This window comes from Gekko japonicus, unplaced genomic scaffold (assembly GCF_001447785.1).
Source record: "Gekko japonicus isolate JY-2015 unplaced genomic scaffold, Gekko_japonicus_V1.1 scaffold969, whole genome shotgun sequence".
NCBI lineage: Eukaryota > Metazoa > Chordata > Lepidosauria > Squamata > Gekkonidae > Gekko > Gekko japonicus.
In genome coordinates, this window is record NW_015168076.1 from 316,126 (window position 1) to 332,180 (window position 16,055).

At 42.8% G+C, this 16,055-nt stretch overlaps 1 protein-coding gene across 1 annotated transcript; it reads left to right on the forward strand.

The window, feature by feature from the left end:
• The first annotated feature begins 3,981 nt into the window (after positions 1–3,981).
• On the forward strand, positions 3,982–15,806 carry NDUFA12 (NADH:ubiquinone oxidoreductase subunit A12). Its single transcript, XM_015414647.1, has 4 exons — positions 3,982–4,114; positions 6,366–6,448; positions 7,801–7,888; positions 15,475–15,806. The coding sequence occupies exons 1-4, from the start codon at positions 4,026–4,028 to the stop codon at positions 15,653–15,655; spliced, it is 441 nt and encodes a 146-aa protein (XP_015270133.1). The 5' UTR covers positions 3,982–4,025; the 3' UTR covers positions 15,656–15,806.
• Positions 15,807–16,055: the final 249 nt, after the last annotated feature.

Sequence of the window (16,055 nt, forward strand, 5' to 3'; positions counted from 1 at the left end):
CACATTCCAAGAGTGGGGAGCATGGTCAGGATCCTTGAAGAGCCTTGCTGAAATTTAAAAGAGACCACTGTCTGCTGTGGATTCTGGGAAGTAGTAGCCATCCTTATAAAAATATAAAAGCCAATAGTTAATGTCTCTGACTAAGGCTAGTAAAATCAGATTTACAGTGCTGTTATAAGCAGGCCTAGTGAGTCTTACTCCCAGTAAAGTGTTCTTTGGATTGCAGTGTTAAGGTCAGAAATAGTATTTCCTATTTATGGGAGACTATGCGCAAGGCCCGTTGCGGGAAGAGAGGCAACGAGCCCTAGAGAGTGGCCACTGGAGAGTACCCCCACACACACACTGGCCTAGGAGAGCGCGGAAGCTCCCCGGTAGCCAGGCTCGCACCTCCCCCCACCGTGCGCTGCAGGCAGTGTGGCAAGCCAGCCGGCCTCATCCCTCCTCTGTCGGTGCGCTGGAGGAGGAGGCTGCCGAAGGCGGCAGGCCTCGCCTGTCCAAGTGTTCTAAATACTCAATTTTGTTTTGGAAATCAAAAACAAGATGTGACTGAGGAATTATGGGTAAGTGGGCTAGACTATTTGGAGATTTCCCTTTCCCTCAATCTAATTTTTTCTCTCCAGGTTGTCATGTGGTATTAGGGCTTGAGCTGTCCAGTTCCCTGCTCCCTTTTCCCCCTTCTTTTAAGAACAAGAACGGTTTAGCATTCTATGTTTCCTGCAATATGTTTAAAGTAAAGGTAAAGGTTTCCCTTGTTCGAAAGCTAGTCAAATCTGACTCTAGGGGGCGGTGCTCATCTCCGTTTCCAAGCCAAAGAGCCAGCGCTGTCCAAAGACATTTCCATGTCATGTGGCAGGCATGACTAAACGCCGAGGCGAATGGAACGCCTTTACCTTCTGACTGAAGTGGTACCTATTTATCTACTTGCAATTTCTTGCTTTTGAACTGCTAGGTTTGCAGGAGCTGGGGCCAGAGACAGGAGCTCACTCCGGCACTAGGGTCTCGAACTGCTGAACTACAGACCTTCCAGTTTGCAGCTCGGCATCTTAACCTCGAAAGCCAACAGCAATGTTCTTTCTGTGAACATGGATATTTCACTTCTCTATTATGGCTTATAGCTTTTAATTTACAAAGTGCTCCTTTCTCTTTAAATTTAATGATACCAGTTTTCTTTGAAAATGCAACTTTAGAGCAGTATATTCTCATTTTTTGAATGTTTCCACCTAACATATTCCGTTAAAGCTCTATTGTGACCAAGGAGCAAGACCCAGTGCCATTCATACACAATAGGAAGCCCATGGGCCAGTTGAGTGCCATCCTTAATCGTTTTTGGCTTTGTGGAAATACTCCACATACCAATGGTCTGCACCCTTCTCGGTTTCCTTGCAGAAACACAAAACCTCAAATCCATCAAAAACAGCCTGTGTGGAAGACCACCACTATATGTTCTCCCAGACTTCCTCCTTGGTCCTCTTTTCCGTAGCTTCTGAGAGTTGGTTCCTGTTGCAGCCAGCTACCCAGGTTGCCTGTTCTATTTGTCTCTTGAGTCAGCCTCTTCCTAAATTGCTGGGGAAAGTTTTGTCTGGTGCAGCTGCCAAACTTGGTAAAATTAATAGTCTGGAAACAGCAAAACATTGGGTTGCAAACACCCCACTAATGTTGGGATAACAGAGAGACGTGCAGAGGTAGGGAGATTAAGTAACTAAGGTGGGGCTGTGAACTGTTTTGAGAGCCTTGTACATTATGCTAAAAACGCTAACATAATAAGGTGAGCACAGTGTTATGAGTTCTGAAAGAAAGGGGGGGAATGGTGACTGACGGCTGTCAAAAGATCTGTGCATGGGGAAGCAGAAGAAGACAGGGCCACTAAGAGTGTTTAGTACCTGTACTCCAAAGGAGTTCTCTAACAGTATCTTAAGCATAGAGCACTTCTGTACTGGCTATGCTACCGATGCACAAAAAGCATAAACTGAGTTGGCAGTGTGGACAATAAGAGGAATGAAGTACTTTGCTGCTGTTTCATAGCTGCTGTTTCATAGCATCAATGCATCCTGAGATATGAGGATGCAAACCTGTGGTGGTGCAGAAAGAATGTGGACAAGAATGGAGCATGTAGAAAGAGAAAAGGATGCTTACTGAGAGACTTGGAGATGGTGAAAAGAAAAAGCACAGGCAGAAAACCCATCCATCCAAAGCCTTTTATTGGCATATACATGGATACAGTAATCTAAATACAAAGGCAGAAAACCTGCAGTGTGTGAGACAGTTTTGACAACGTTCTGACTGGAAGGAATGCAAAATATTTTCTTGCATTAATGTAGTGGCCCAGCTTTTTTAAGTTAGCAAAAGGTACCTCCAGAAGTTGTTTCCAAATCAAGATAAAAGTGCTGGTTCTCACCTTTAAAGCCCTAAATGGTCTGGGACCTTCATACCTAGGGGACCACTTCTCCCTATACATCCCAAGAACACTTTGTTCTTCCTTACAGTCTACTGGTGGTGCCCAGCCCACAGGTGGCTTCACTGTCCTCCACAAGGGCAAGTGCTTTTTCTCTAGTGGCCTCTGCCTGGTGGAACTCTGCCAGATGACATCAGGGCCCTGCAGGATCTTTCTAGATTATGTAGGGCCTGCAAGACAAAGTTGTTCCACCAGGCTTTCTGTTGGAATTGAGGCCAGTTTCCCACTATCTATCAGTAGTGCTGCTTGTTTGGTTGGTTTTTTTACAAAGTCTGGGTGCTAGTTGTTGCATGCCAAACGGTTATGTTTTTGTTCTGATGACTAAACTAGGGTGTTATTTTATAGCTTATAATGTAATTATTTTTGTAAGTATGTTTTTATCTTTACATATAGATTGTTTTATTGATGTTGTGAGCTGCCCTGAGCCATGTAACCCAGGGGAGGGGAGGGATATGAGTCTAAAAATAAACAAACAAACAATATTTACAGTTATGTAACCTTGGTTTATACAGATGGCAACTATTTGATCCATAATGGCCACTTCAGTAACAGAGCAATCCAATACAGACTTAAATATTTGATTTTGATTTATGTGTGCATTTCACAATACTCATGTTAGTTTCAACAAATGTACGGCTGAATATATGATTGAACTCCCCCATTTATCCAGGCACAGACAGGACCCCAGCGACATTTGTAAAATGCACATGTGATTCCTATTTCTTGAAAGCAGACACACACCTATATATGCAGAATATTAGTGGTATCATCATAACATGAACACGACTTTATCTAAGTCCATTGATCTTAATAGACAAACTGGAGTAATTACGTACACTGTACGTAGCAAGCGGCATATTTGGTCTCCCCCACCCCCAATCGCTCCCTTTACATTCTTCCATTAAGTAAAAGGCTGCCGTATACCTGCCCCCCCCCCCCAATCATTAAAATGCACACCAAATCATTTAAGGCCACTAATGCACTGAGCATAAAACCTGTCCTCTCTACCATTGGAATGACTGAAGTCTCGGCGATACACTTAATTATTTTCAGACTGAAAAGACACGTATGCTCAATATTGGTATTTCGTTAGAATAACAGTATAAAGCGGAGTCTCAACGTTTTCTCTGCCATTCTCTTAAAATCCTGAAATTCCCTTGTCATTCTCTTATTTTAAACACGCTGTAAACCACGCTGACATGTCAATATACTGTAAATAAATACATTTATTTATTTAGGATTCAGAGGGCCAAGTGACGAATACCAGCCGTTTTTCTACTTGCTACAGTATGATTTCCTAATTCAGAGCCACAAAAATACTTTCCCTTTGAAATGCACCGAAATTAGATTCCAAATAGAGACCTGAAGCGCGAGAGAAATAACCCTTTTCTTCTATCGAATTTCAATAGTTTCAAATCGCTTCCGTCTCTGCGGCGCTCTTTCGTGTGTTAATTTGCACAGAGGAGCGTCATGTGGGCCAATGAAGGTGGAGCGTAGAGCTGTAGCTGCGCAGTCGGCTCTTTGCCGGCGCAAAGTCAAAGCAACTTGCTTACCCAGTACTCCCTCGGAGAAAATGGCGGAGTATGTTCAGGTGGCGAAGAGGGCGTTACAACAGCTTAGGGGTCATGGTGGCCTTCGCGGGGCTTTGGTACAATTCTTCAGGTAAAGGGGCTTTCATTCGCGCTTGGGAGCATGGCTGCGTCCTGCAGCGGGGAGGGGGGGGGAGACATGGCTCTTCTGCACTGGGTATGTAAGATTAGCACCTCCAGCATCCATCAGTCGAGGGAAGGCTTTTAGCCTGACGATAGATACCCGTCCCCTTTGAAGAAGTAGGAGACAGAGAGGAATTTCAGAGTGATGCCGTTGCCGCTTCTGATTCGAGGCGTGAAGGCAAGTTTACAACTAATAGAAGACGGGGAGAAAGTTCTCTGCCACCTTTGGCTACACATTTGCTTGTTTGAAGTGAAAAAGCTGTTCTAAGGTTTGACTTTGTATGCACTGATGTTAGTACAAGGGTGTTTTTTGCAAAACGTTTGAGTAATTATGAATTATCGATAAACTATAGGCTGCTTTCTTTAGCATACATAGTGGAAAGTAATCACTGTGAGAATAACAGTGTTTAGGATTGGGTTGTCAGTGTGGAAAGTGTTTAATAGCCAAATGTTAAATCTGTGCATAACTAGTGATTTCTGTGACTCTTATGAGCGTCTGTTTTCAGTTAACACATCTAGGTTTTCTCATATATATATATATATATTAGCCTGCTACCCGTGCTTCACTACGGTATTTAAGTTCCGTAAATCCGGTTATAATACTGATGATGTGAAATCTGGAATGTGACATTTGTTGTAGGAATTCTAACAGAGAAGATTGTAGTGTAAGAAATGAAGCAAGACATATGTACTTTCCCCCCCTCTACTCTAGACCACATTGGTGGTTCTGCCCTCAGGTGCTGGGATCACCAGGCTGCTTGATGAGCTCACTCTGGAACAAGCCACATAGAACTGCCCATTTAAGAAGCAGTCGTCTGTTAAGTCAACTCCTGATATCTTCCACGAAAGTGATGACCTCTCTACTTGTGTTCCTGGATTGTTTACCTCATATGGAGTCTGTGTTGTTCTGAGCACCTCAGGGTGATCTTGCTGATACTTGGCCTGTGCAGCTCAGTGCTGTCTTTGCCACATTCCTAAATTGCCTCCTCCTTGTAGCGTTGGTATATCTGGCTTGACGTTTGCCAGGAGCTTTCTTGGGGGCAGTAAGAGGTGTGAGGGGGAGTTGGTGTGATGGAGTGGTGATGTGGTGGACATTTCTTCAGGTTCATGAGGGAGGCACGCATTGAAATGGCTCCTAGAAATGTCTTTTACTATATCCCCATAAACATTCCTATCCTGGCCCTGCTCCTACACCTGACAGACACCGGCCTGTCTGGTGTTGGGGGGGATTGTATTTAAAGGCATCGGGGAGGCTGGGCCAGCAGCAGTGCTAAGGCAGTCCTGCTGAGCAAATCTTCCCAGTGGCTGTAAGCATCCCACCTCCTCTCCTACACCTGACAGGCCTGTCCAGTGTGGGAGGGGGAGGAGTATTAGAAGCCACTGTGGAGGCAGGGCTGGCAGGATCACTAAGGCATTACTGCTGGGCAGGCTCCCTCGTGGCTACCCTGCAACCGCTGCTGCACCTGACAGACAACTGCCTGTTAGGTGTAGGAGATGGGGGGAGTGTATTGGAAGCCATCCCACCTCCTCTCCTACAACTGACAGGCAGCTGCCTGTCTAGTGTGGGAGGGGGAGGGGGAGGAGTATTAGAAGCCACTGTGGAGGTGGGGCTGTACCTGACAGACAATCGCCTGTTAGGTGTAGGAGGTGGGGGGAGTGTGTTGAAAGCCATCAGAGGGGCTGGGCCAGCAGCTTTGCTTCACCTCACAGGTGGTTCTTGGCCGCTCCTGATTCTCTCAACTGTCATTAGCTGTCTGCAGTCCCCTGTAACTGTTGGCTTTTTTTTTTTACCTCAGAACTTTGAGCTCTGCAGCTGACCAATCACAGAGTGGGGGGTGCAGAGAGTCAGCTGCCTGGCAGCCGCATAGGAATCAATGGGGGAGCACATTTTCCCCCTTTTGACCCACTTAAGGGTCGAATTTCTAAAAAATCCCTTCTTAGCACCTATGCCACTCTCCCCGAAATTGGTGTCTCTAGCTCCAGCGGTTTGGCCTGGGCGTTCATTTTACGGTGAAAGGACTTTCTTTTATATAGATTGGGGGTTTTTTAATTGCATGCTTGTTTATTGATTGATTGGCTATCACTCAAACCCCAGATGTTTGATCATCTTTTGAATTCGGGAACTGGATCTGAGACTTCTTTTTCTGTGGTATGTGGTCTGATAAGACAGTTGAAATTGTTTTTCTGTTGGGAATTTGCAGGGTCAATGATTTGAAGACTGGTACATTAGTAGGCACTGACAAATATGGAAACAAATATTATGAAGACAACAGGTACTTCTTTGGTGAGTGGTTAAACTATTCTAGCAAATAAATTACTTCATCTTTGTCAAAAGAAAAACATCTTTTTTATCATTTATGTTGAGATGAGCCCCCTGTTTAGGCTTCCAGAAAGAACGAAGGCTCTGAGAGTGATAAGAGGACCCTGTGGGGTGCTGTTGTACCAGGTACTTGGGGTTTTGCTCTTACACATAGTAGTTGACTGCCAATTTTTGGGGGTATAGGAATATGAAAAAAGAAGCTACTCGGTTTCAGAATTTTCAATTGGATAGTAGGAGTGATGCTTTCCATCTTTTTACTATAGCAGTTGTAGCCAATGAATTTATTTGAAAAGATATTCTAGTCAAGTAGATGCCGTTTTCCCAGTCACCTAAGATTTGGATTATTTACTGTGACCAAGTCCTAGCAGTAGGAAAGAGAGGATAAAGCGGTCATGGGATTGAGTGGGAGAATACTGTATTATTGGTCATAGCTGGGTTTTGTTTTGTTCTTTGATCGCACATTGTTGGAAATTTTAAATGAGAACTTAAATGCCTGGTCACATACAGCTAAAATTGCACAATGCATTATACATTTCTAGAGTCCTAGAGATGATTTTGAACTGTTAGCTGTTTGTAATGTACTTGACCGGTAAATACTGTTAGGGCTAATAATATACAATGATGTTGAAATCAGTCATATGCCAATAAAAATACGGATTATAATTCAAAGACAGTCTAAAGAAAAACATTACCTAGGTGCTTAAAATATGTATTTGGTGCTCTTAGAAATATTGAAATTGGGGCTCAGAACATTAAATAATGTTAGCAAAGGGAGGTTCATGCTTCATATGATACATTTAGTACATCTAACACAATTGATTTGCAATACAACAACTCTGACGACTATAGATGGACAATATTTACATGTGTAGGGTGGAAAGTTTCCTGTAACAACTTCCATTTGGGAAAATCTTCTGTTCCACATCACTTGCTCAGAAATAACATTTGTTAAAGCTGGTAACAATTTGAGAACAGGCAACATTGTTCTTTCATCCACATGTGCATTGCCTTTGCCTAGAAATATTATAGTAGACTATATATCGTTCATTTCACTGCCTCTGTTACCCTGCTTTTTTGTCCTATATCAGACTTTTGTCAAAAGCTGAAAACTTGGTGAAACCAGCATTTTGAAAGCTGAACAAATAATGCAAATAAATATATTCTGAGCCCTGAATGTTGACTTTATGAAAACCTTGGTAATATGGATTGCAGAATTCCATATTAGTAATTATTGAAAGTTGTGTTCGTTTATTAAAATGTATGTTGTACAGCTAAATACAGTATAAAGATTAATTGTATTTACCTCTATGTTTAAGGTCGTCACAGATGGGTTGTGTATACTGAGGAAATGAATGGCAAAAATACATTCTGGGAAGTGGACGGAAGCATGGTGCCACCTGAGTGGTAAATTAACTACTTGCATTTCTTTATTCGTATATTATGCATTTGTGAAACCATTAACTGGCTGGAGCATTAGCTCTAGATAAAAGCAAGAAAATGAAAACCTTTAAACATTTTCATAACACTCTAATCTTCTGCCAGTAACTCGCTATATGTCAGCCAATGAAGTTATGTCTGAGAGGTATCCCCTTTTTGGGGTGGGTTAAGGCCAGTGTCCAACTAAATATTATGGTAAATGCATATTTGCGGCTCAAAATGAAAGCTGTGTGTTTAGTTTGTCACCCAGTCTTCTCTTACTGTATTTTACTGTACCTCCTAGTTAGGGGGAACATATGATGATGTGTTACGTATCAGCAGGGTTATTTTTGGGCAGGAACGCACAAGAACGGAGTTCCGGCTGGCTTCAGAATTGGCCATGCCCACTACAGCCAAAACCTCTGCGTGCGTGGCTGCAGAGGGAAGACCTGGAGAGCAACCCCCCTGGCAACTCTAAGGCAGGCAGGCCAGGGGGGGCACAGGAAGGATCAAGGAGGCATTTAAATGCCTCCCCGACCTGTCCAAGGCTGGCTTGCCTGGGCTCCCTGCAGTCGCGAGGTGCCCAGGCAAGCCAAGGGAAGGCAGTTTAAACTGCCTTCCCTTCCCTCCAAGGGCCAGCGGGGCGCCCGGGCAAACCAAGGGAAGGCATGGGGTGTGGCCTAATATGCTAATGAGCTGCACCGTCAGGGTGTGTGGCCTATTATGCTAATAAGTTTCAGGGTGTGTGGCCTATTATGCTAATAAGTTTCTGCTGTTGGGTGTGGCCTATTAGGTAATGAGTCCCTGCTGGGCTTTTTCTACCAAAAAAGCCCTGCATATTAGTAATCAGTAATTAGGGGGTGGGTGCGATAGAGTCAGTTGGGTAACCCTGTTATTCTGAAGCAATAGAACAAAGTTTGAGTCCAGTGGCACCTTTAAGACCAACAAAGTTTTATTCTGGGTAAGACCAACAAAGATTAATTTTGTGTGCATTCACACCTCATCAGATGCATATGAAAGCTTATACCCAGAATTAAGCTTTGTTGGTCTTTAAGGTGCCACTGGACTCAGACTTTGTTCTATGGCAATGTGATGTTATGCTCAGGTTTTTTTCCTGTAATTGGAGGCTGCAGCAAGAGAAGAAAGAACTGATGGCAGCTCTTATTACTAACAAATGTGTTTTTTTTTTATTTAAAACATTTCTGTGCTGCTATTCTACCCAAATAGTCTCTCCAAGGCAGCAACATTTCAACATCAAAAACATTTAAAGTATGTATAAATCAATAAAATCATGAAAACAAGACGTAATGCCAAACACCAAAAACCAGGAAGAAGACCAGTAGCAGTTCTTGGGTTCAGGTGGGTATCTGTGTTGGTCTGAAGCAACAGAACAAAGTTTGAGTCCAGTAGCACCCTTTAAGACCAACAAAGTTTAATTCTGGATATAAGCTTTTGTGTACCTGCACACATCATCTGATACATTGAAACAATTTTCCTTAAGTGTTACATATAGATAGAGAGAGGGTGGGGGTTAGTTGCCATGAAGGGCTAGTCAGAGTCAAGATGTATAAGTAAGTGGATGATAAGTATAGCTGAGATTGGATTAAAGCAGTTGTTAAGAACTGTGAATGACAGCAAATTAGCATACAAATACAAGAGTTAACAAACAGATGTGAGAACTAACTGAGTCTGGTGGCAACTCCACAACAAAGTTCAGTTCTGGGTATAAGCGAGAACTGAGACTTAGCATGTATAGATGCACACTTCCTCAGATACAGTGAAATAGATTTCCTTAAGCATTACATATGGTGGGGGGTAGTTGCCAAAAAGGACTAATTAGAGTCAAGATGCATAAGTAGAGCTAAAGTTGGAATAATGCAGTTGGTAAGGTCTGTGAATAGCAGCAGATTAACATACAGATAATAAAAGCGTTAATAACAGATGTTTTAGCATGTATAGGGTGCGTTCAGACGGGGGCTTTACATCGGTTAGGGTGCCGGTTCCAACCGGTGTACTCACCGGCGTTCAGACGGGGAACATCTGCCTCCTGTCCCTAACCGGTGTAAAGCCCTTTACACCGTTGCACTCTGCCACTAGGTCCAAAGTGGTGGTATACTGAGTGCAACGGTTGCTTCCGATCTTCCCCGGCGTCTGATCGCTCTCCACCGGTGCCTAGCCATTTCCGTCGGAAGTCTGAGGCTTCCGGTTTTCCCCCGCCATTTTTTTTTTTTAGACAGAGCGATATGCGCTCGGGCGAAGCTTCGCCCTGAGCGTTTGTTTTAAAAAAACAAAAAAAACCTTACTTCACCTATCCGGCGGAGTCCGGGACTTCAGGGAGGCCAGGTTGGGCTTTAAACTTTAAAAGTAAGTCCTTTATCCTTTGGCGTAGGGTTTGACCTGTTTGCCCTATATAGAGAACTGAAGGGCATTGTTGACATTTAATGGCATATACAATGTTAGAAGATGAGCAAGTGAATAAGTCTGAGATGTTGTAGTTGATGTTGTTAGGTCCAGTGATTGTGTTGTCTGGGTGTTTGTAGCAGCAAAGTTAGCATCTGGGTTTATTGCAAGCTCTCGTACCAGTGTCTATGTTCAAATTAGACAGGATTGCATTTTGAAGTGTATGGCTGACTACACTTTTGTAGACTTCACAATGCTTGTGTATGACATAGCCTGAACTTGTGCTTTGACTTTGCACACTATGTAGCAGTCTTCTATTTTGACACACAATAATTTCTCCAGTTACTGAATAATCTAGCTAATGGGTTGGATCCAGCACTGTGTTTCAGCGGGTGCAAGGACTTCCAGTAGTGGAGTGTGAATTTGCAATTCCCCCTTTCTGCAGCAGCACAAAATGGAAGTTACTCAGTTTTGTTCCCATTCACTTTACAGATGTATCATTATACTGTGTAATCTGTTAGGCCCAGCCGCCTCGCGTGCGGCAGGGGTGGGTCTAAATGTTAATGGGTTTGCGGCCTGTGTATACAGAGAAAGTGTGATCCAAATGGGGACCCAACTCAAAGAGACAACGTGACAAGGTGTCTATAAATCAGTTGTTCTCTTTACTGAATAATACTTGGTTTCACATATATACACAACAGAATCATACATTCAAACACACACAAGGTTCCTTTAGCAATAAAGAAAAGAATACAAAATAGTTTCCTTAGTTACTTGGGAGTCTGGAGTAGGTATTTTGCTCCATACTTGCCTGATCAGAAGCTCTTGGAACTGTAGCAGCAGAAGATTGGAGACTAAGGAAAGGGATCCCTAAGATTGTACTTGCTCTTTCCACATTGCTTAGAACAAGCCAGCTAATGTGGGCATGAAATGTCTCTGGCTGTACATCCCAGAGAAATTCCTGCACAAAGAGTCTTTTACCTAAAGGGAAGGTAGGGGGGAAGGTTGGCTAGCCAGCAGCCCAGAATAAAAATGTGCTCTTCGTTATATTCCAGGTGGGAGGGGCTTTGCCTGCTTGGATCCCACCTCTTCTCTAAGACCAACCCCTGATTACTCTGGGTTGGCTGAGTGTGTAAAGGAGCAGGTATTCCCTATGGGAGGGACAATGTTGAAATTCTATATTCTATCTTATTGTCACCATCTGGCTAGGTGTTGCTTCTCAGCTTTCTGCATCCCCTTTGTTGTGCTGATGAAGCTGGCCTTTCCCAGGTACACAGGAGCTGTAAACAGGATGCTTTGGCATAGGAATGCAGATTCAGGCTTCTGCAGAATGTGACACTCAGTCTCTCAGTAATGGTGGTTTTTAATCCCTAGTTGTTGTTTTCTGAACACAAAGGAAAACCATGTGCCTTCTTGTACCCACAAAACCATGCAACTGGAGTAGGTGTTTGCTTCATTAACATCAGGCAGCAAGTCCTTTTTCCATGTGAAGCCTCTCTCTCTTTGCAAACCGGCCTCTTTTGGCTTTTGGCAGTCTCCCCACCTCTCAGCTGTTTTCCCCTAGGAGTGAGTAGTGTAGTGGTCAAGCTTGTAGATGACACAAAATTATTCAGGGTGATGAAAACCAAGACTGTCTGTGAAGAGCTCCACAAACTGGGTACGTGGGTGACAGGGTAGCAAATGAAGCTGAATGTTTGGAAGTGTAAGGTGATGCACACTGGGACAAAAAAAATCCCAACTTCAATTATAGGCTAATGGGGTCTGAACTCGCTGAGACAGAGAGGGGAAAAGGTCTTGGGGGCATAGCAGATAACTCAGTGAAAGTGTCAACCCATTGTGCTGCAGTGGTGAAAAAGGCAAACCCAGTGTTAGGGATTATTGGGAAAGGGACTGAGAATAAAACAGCCAATATTGTAGTGCTCCTGTATTGATCTATGGTGTGGCCTCATTTGGAATACTGTGTACAGTTCTGGTCGCCATATCTCAAAAAGGATATAACAGAGCTGGAAAAAGTGCAGGGGAGGGCAACCAGGGTGATTTGCGGGTTGGAGCACCTTCCCTATGAGGAAGGGCTGAAGAATCCGGGACTTTTCAGTTTAGAAAAGAGATGAGGAAAAGGGAACATGATAGAGGTTTATAAAATTATTCAAGGGATGGAGAGAGTTAACAAATAATTTTTTCTCCCTCTGCCAGAGTACTTGAACTTGAGGGCATCCAATGAAGCCGATGGGCAGTAGGTTCAGGACAGACAGAAGGAAATACTACTTTACACAGAGAGCAATTAAAATGTGGAATTCATTGCCAGAGGATGTAGTGATGGCAGGAATAAACAATTTTAAAAGCAGATTAGATAGATTCATGGAGGATGTCTATTAATGGCTACTAGTCTATCAATAAGTCTATCAATGGACACATTCAGAGACACTAAACCTCTGAATCCCAGAGCCAGGAGGCATTATCCTGGTAAGGCCTTGTCTTCTATGCCCTGTTGTTGGCCGTCCAGAGGAGTTGATTGGCCACTGTGTGAGACAGGATGCTGGACTAGATGGCCTATTGGTTCGATTCACCTGGGCTCTTCTTATGTAACCCCATTTTTTCAGGGTCAAAGGGACTGCTGGCGGGGTGGTGGTGCAGGAACAATCTGCTGGTAGATTACAGGATCCAATCCATGGCTTGCTTTGTCTTACTCTTGTAATCATTTGCAGTGTAAAGTGCACACTGGCACATATTATCACAAAGCAACAAAATTATATCATGAGAAAAGGGATAGAAGATGCATTTGTAAAATAAATATGAGAAAACTGACTGACTGAAAACAAGTAGCTGAACCTTCCAGTATTGTATAGTAGAGTTGTCACTTTCTTAAACTGCATACTGCTAGAAATGCAGTCTGCAGGGTCTTCTGCCGAATCCTAAAATGTGGAATCCTAAAAAGAAAGGTTGCCAGGTGCCACATGTAGAGAAAAACAAAGAAACTTGATTTTTAGCAAGAGCTTAATTTGCACAATGATTTTTAAATCTACATACGGAAGGGATCTGAGTGTAGCTGGAAATACAAGATATACTGGTAATTGGTGCAGACAGTTTGGCATAGGGGTGCTACTGAAGAATAAAAGTCTAAGGAGCTGCTGGTATAGACAACTAATCATACAGTTCCTTGAATTGTGGTTATACATTTAAATCTACAAATTGCTTTCTGTGGAATAGTCTCCCTGAAGTAACTAGGACTGCTATGAAATAACTTGTAAATGACATTTGACTTTTAAAAAATTGATGGAAAACACATTGCGTGAGTAATAGTGAACTGTCAAGATGGTGAGAGAGCAAGTGCTGACTTCTAGCAATATTGTCTTGCAGAAGGTGGTTGTATATCTATTGAGAGTGTATACAGGACTCTTATAAAGCAGTAGAAATTATTTGTAAATAATGTGAAATGGGCACAAGTTGTCTTCCCATGACCCTAGAAACATCTGAGGTTTTTTTGTTGTTGTATTATTAAATGCCACTATATTCTTTTTGGCACATGAGAATTAGAAAACTGTTGGAAAAGGGTTTTTTTGCAAGTAATAAAATATGTACTACCCTATTGCAAGCTGGGAGTGTGCTTCCAATAAACAAGTGTTAATTCTTTCAAACCTGATAGCACCAATATCCAGTTTGGGAAGGCGTGGGGGAGGAGACAGAGCATTTCATTTCCCCAGTTAATCCAAATCAACTGATTGTTACCACCAGTGGCCTGTCTCATTCTTGGGGGGGAAATTAGTTATGAGACAGAGGAGGCCAGATGGGTACAGGAACCACACACGTGTATATACCAAGGTCTACTTCATTAGGAAGACTCCAGATTTGAAGAGTAAATGATATAGTTTTATTAAAGAATTTCCCCGATTACAATCACAGTAAAGCAATCAAGAACTAGGAAATAGGAGCAATTATGGGGTTATATCACCTGTCTAGATGTGCAGAGGTCTGTGAAGAGGACAGCCCAAACGGCCAGCATTCCATGCTATGGAGGAGGAAGCCCAAAGAAGGGACTTCGGGGGTGTACTCAAAGTAGGCGCCCTCAGAGTGCACACTGAGGCAGGGCATGCTCTCTATTTTTATAGGAATTCTGTGGTGGTCTCCCAGGCAAAGATTTGATGGGATTAATGCCCACTGATGATCCTACCAGAGCTGGCTGAATGTGTTTGATGACCACTGATGGTCCAATCAGGGTAGGTTGAATAGGTTCCCAGGCTTAGTCAAAAGGGGGAAATGAGTCTCTGATTGACGTCAGGAAGGATCATTGATGAAATTAACGTTTGATTAGTTTATCTTGGTATCCTGAAGGAGGAGGCAGGAAGGACAGCTGTGGAGACAAAGGATTTCCACATAGGCATAGGTGTCACACAGAAAGGACTACGTGAAGGTTTTGGAAGCAGAGGAGCTGTTTGCCAGATGGCTACTGAATAGCTATGGAAATGCAGATACTTTACTTGGTGGAACTTGTGATTGTTTCATATACATACCTTTGCTGGATGGAAGTGGGGGGGGGGGTTGGAGATTGCTTTGAGGGCTGCCTTGTGCAACCTTAGATTTAAACCCTTTTTGCAGAGCTTTGGCTAGCTCTGTGGCTCAGGTAAAGAATGTCCTCTTTGGCCTGATTGTGGGTCTCTGATTCAGGTCAAAAGTGGGGTGCCCCGCTGTTGGGGCTACCAGTGAGTAAGGTAGTGCCTCTGGGCTACATGATAGCCTTGTCAGGGTAGACAATAGTGACTACTACTGATCCAGCATTGCAAACATTGCCCAGGGATTCAGCCTGAAGAGTCTTTTCTGTATTGCCCTTTGGTACACACAGTGCAGAAGAGGGATACTCCCATCTTCATTGGATAGGAGAGTATTCTTGTAGTACCAGCTTTTTGTGTGGCACCCATTTGCTTTTAACAGAGTATTATTTTAAGATGCATAATATATCTCTTCTTTTGAATACTTGGGACTGACGGGAAGGCTCTGGAAAGCCAACTTTTAAACTGTTCAGAATTTGACTATTTTTAATTTGTATGATATAACGTTTGTCCATTTAATGTGGTTAGCTTTTGAACCTGTGTGTATGTGGAATTAATACTGCTTGACTGTGTGGTTTAAAAGAACAGGAAAATATTTGTATTAGCAGTAATGTATGTTTCTTTTTTAAGGCATCGCTGGCTTCACTGCATGACAGACGACCCCCCAACCACACAACCACCAGTGGCTCGAAAATTCATTTGGGATAACCATAAATTCAATTTAAGTGGCACCCCTGGACAGTATGTGCCATATTCTACCACCCGTAAGAAGATACAGGAGTGGATTCCACCTTCTGCACCTAGCAAATGAATGGAAAAGAACTTGCTGATTTGCCAGATGTTAGATGTATAGTGTGAACTGTATCTTACTTGTATTTAAATAAAAGCCTGTAACCAGAATTTTGTTGAGAACAGACGTATTTATAAATAAATGACCAACGGATGGCAGGTGATCATCATCAGGTAGTAAAGACTTCTGAAATATCTTTTTGTAGAAGTTTCTCAACAGCTTGTATTTCCAAACAGATTTTCCACAATAACAATACAGGCTTGTTTCAAGAAAGCAGTTACTCATGCTTCTGATCGTTCCTTTTTAACATGATCTTTTTTTTATTAATAACTTTATTGAGTTGTTACGCACATTACAAAGTGTTTTGTCTAATACATATAAAGCAATTTGAGCATTACATTAAAAACGGCGTACTTATATT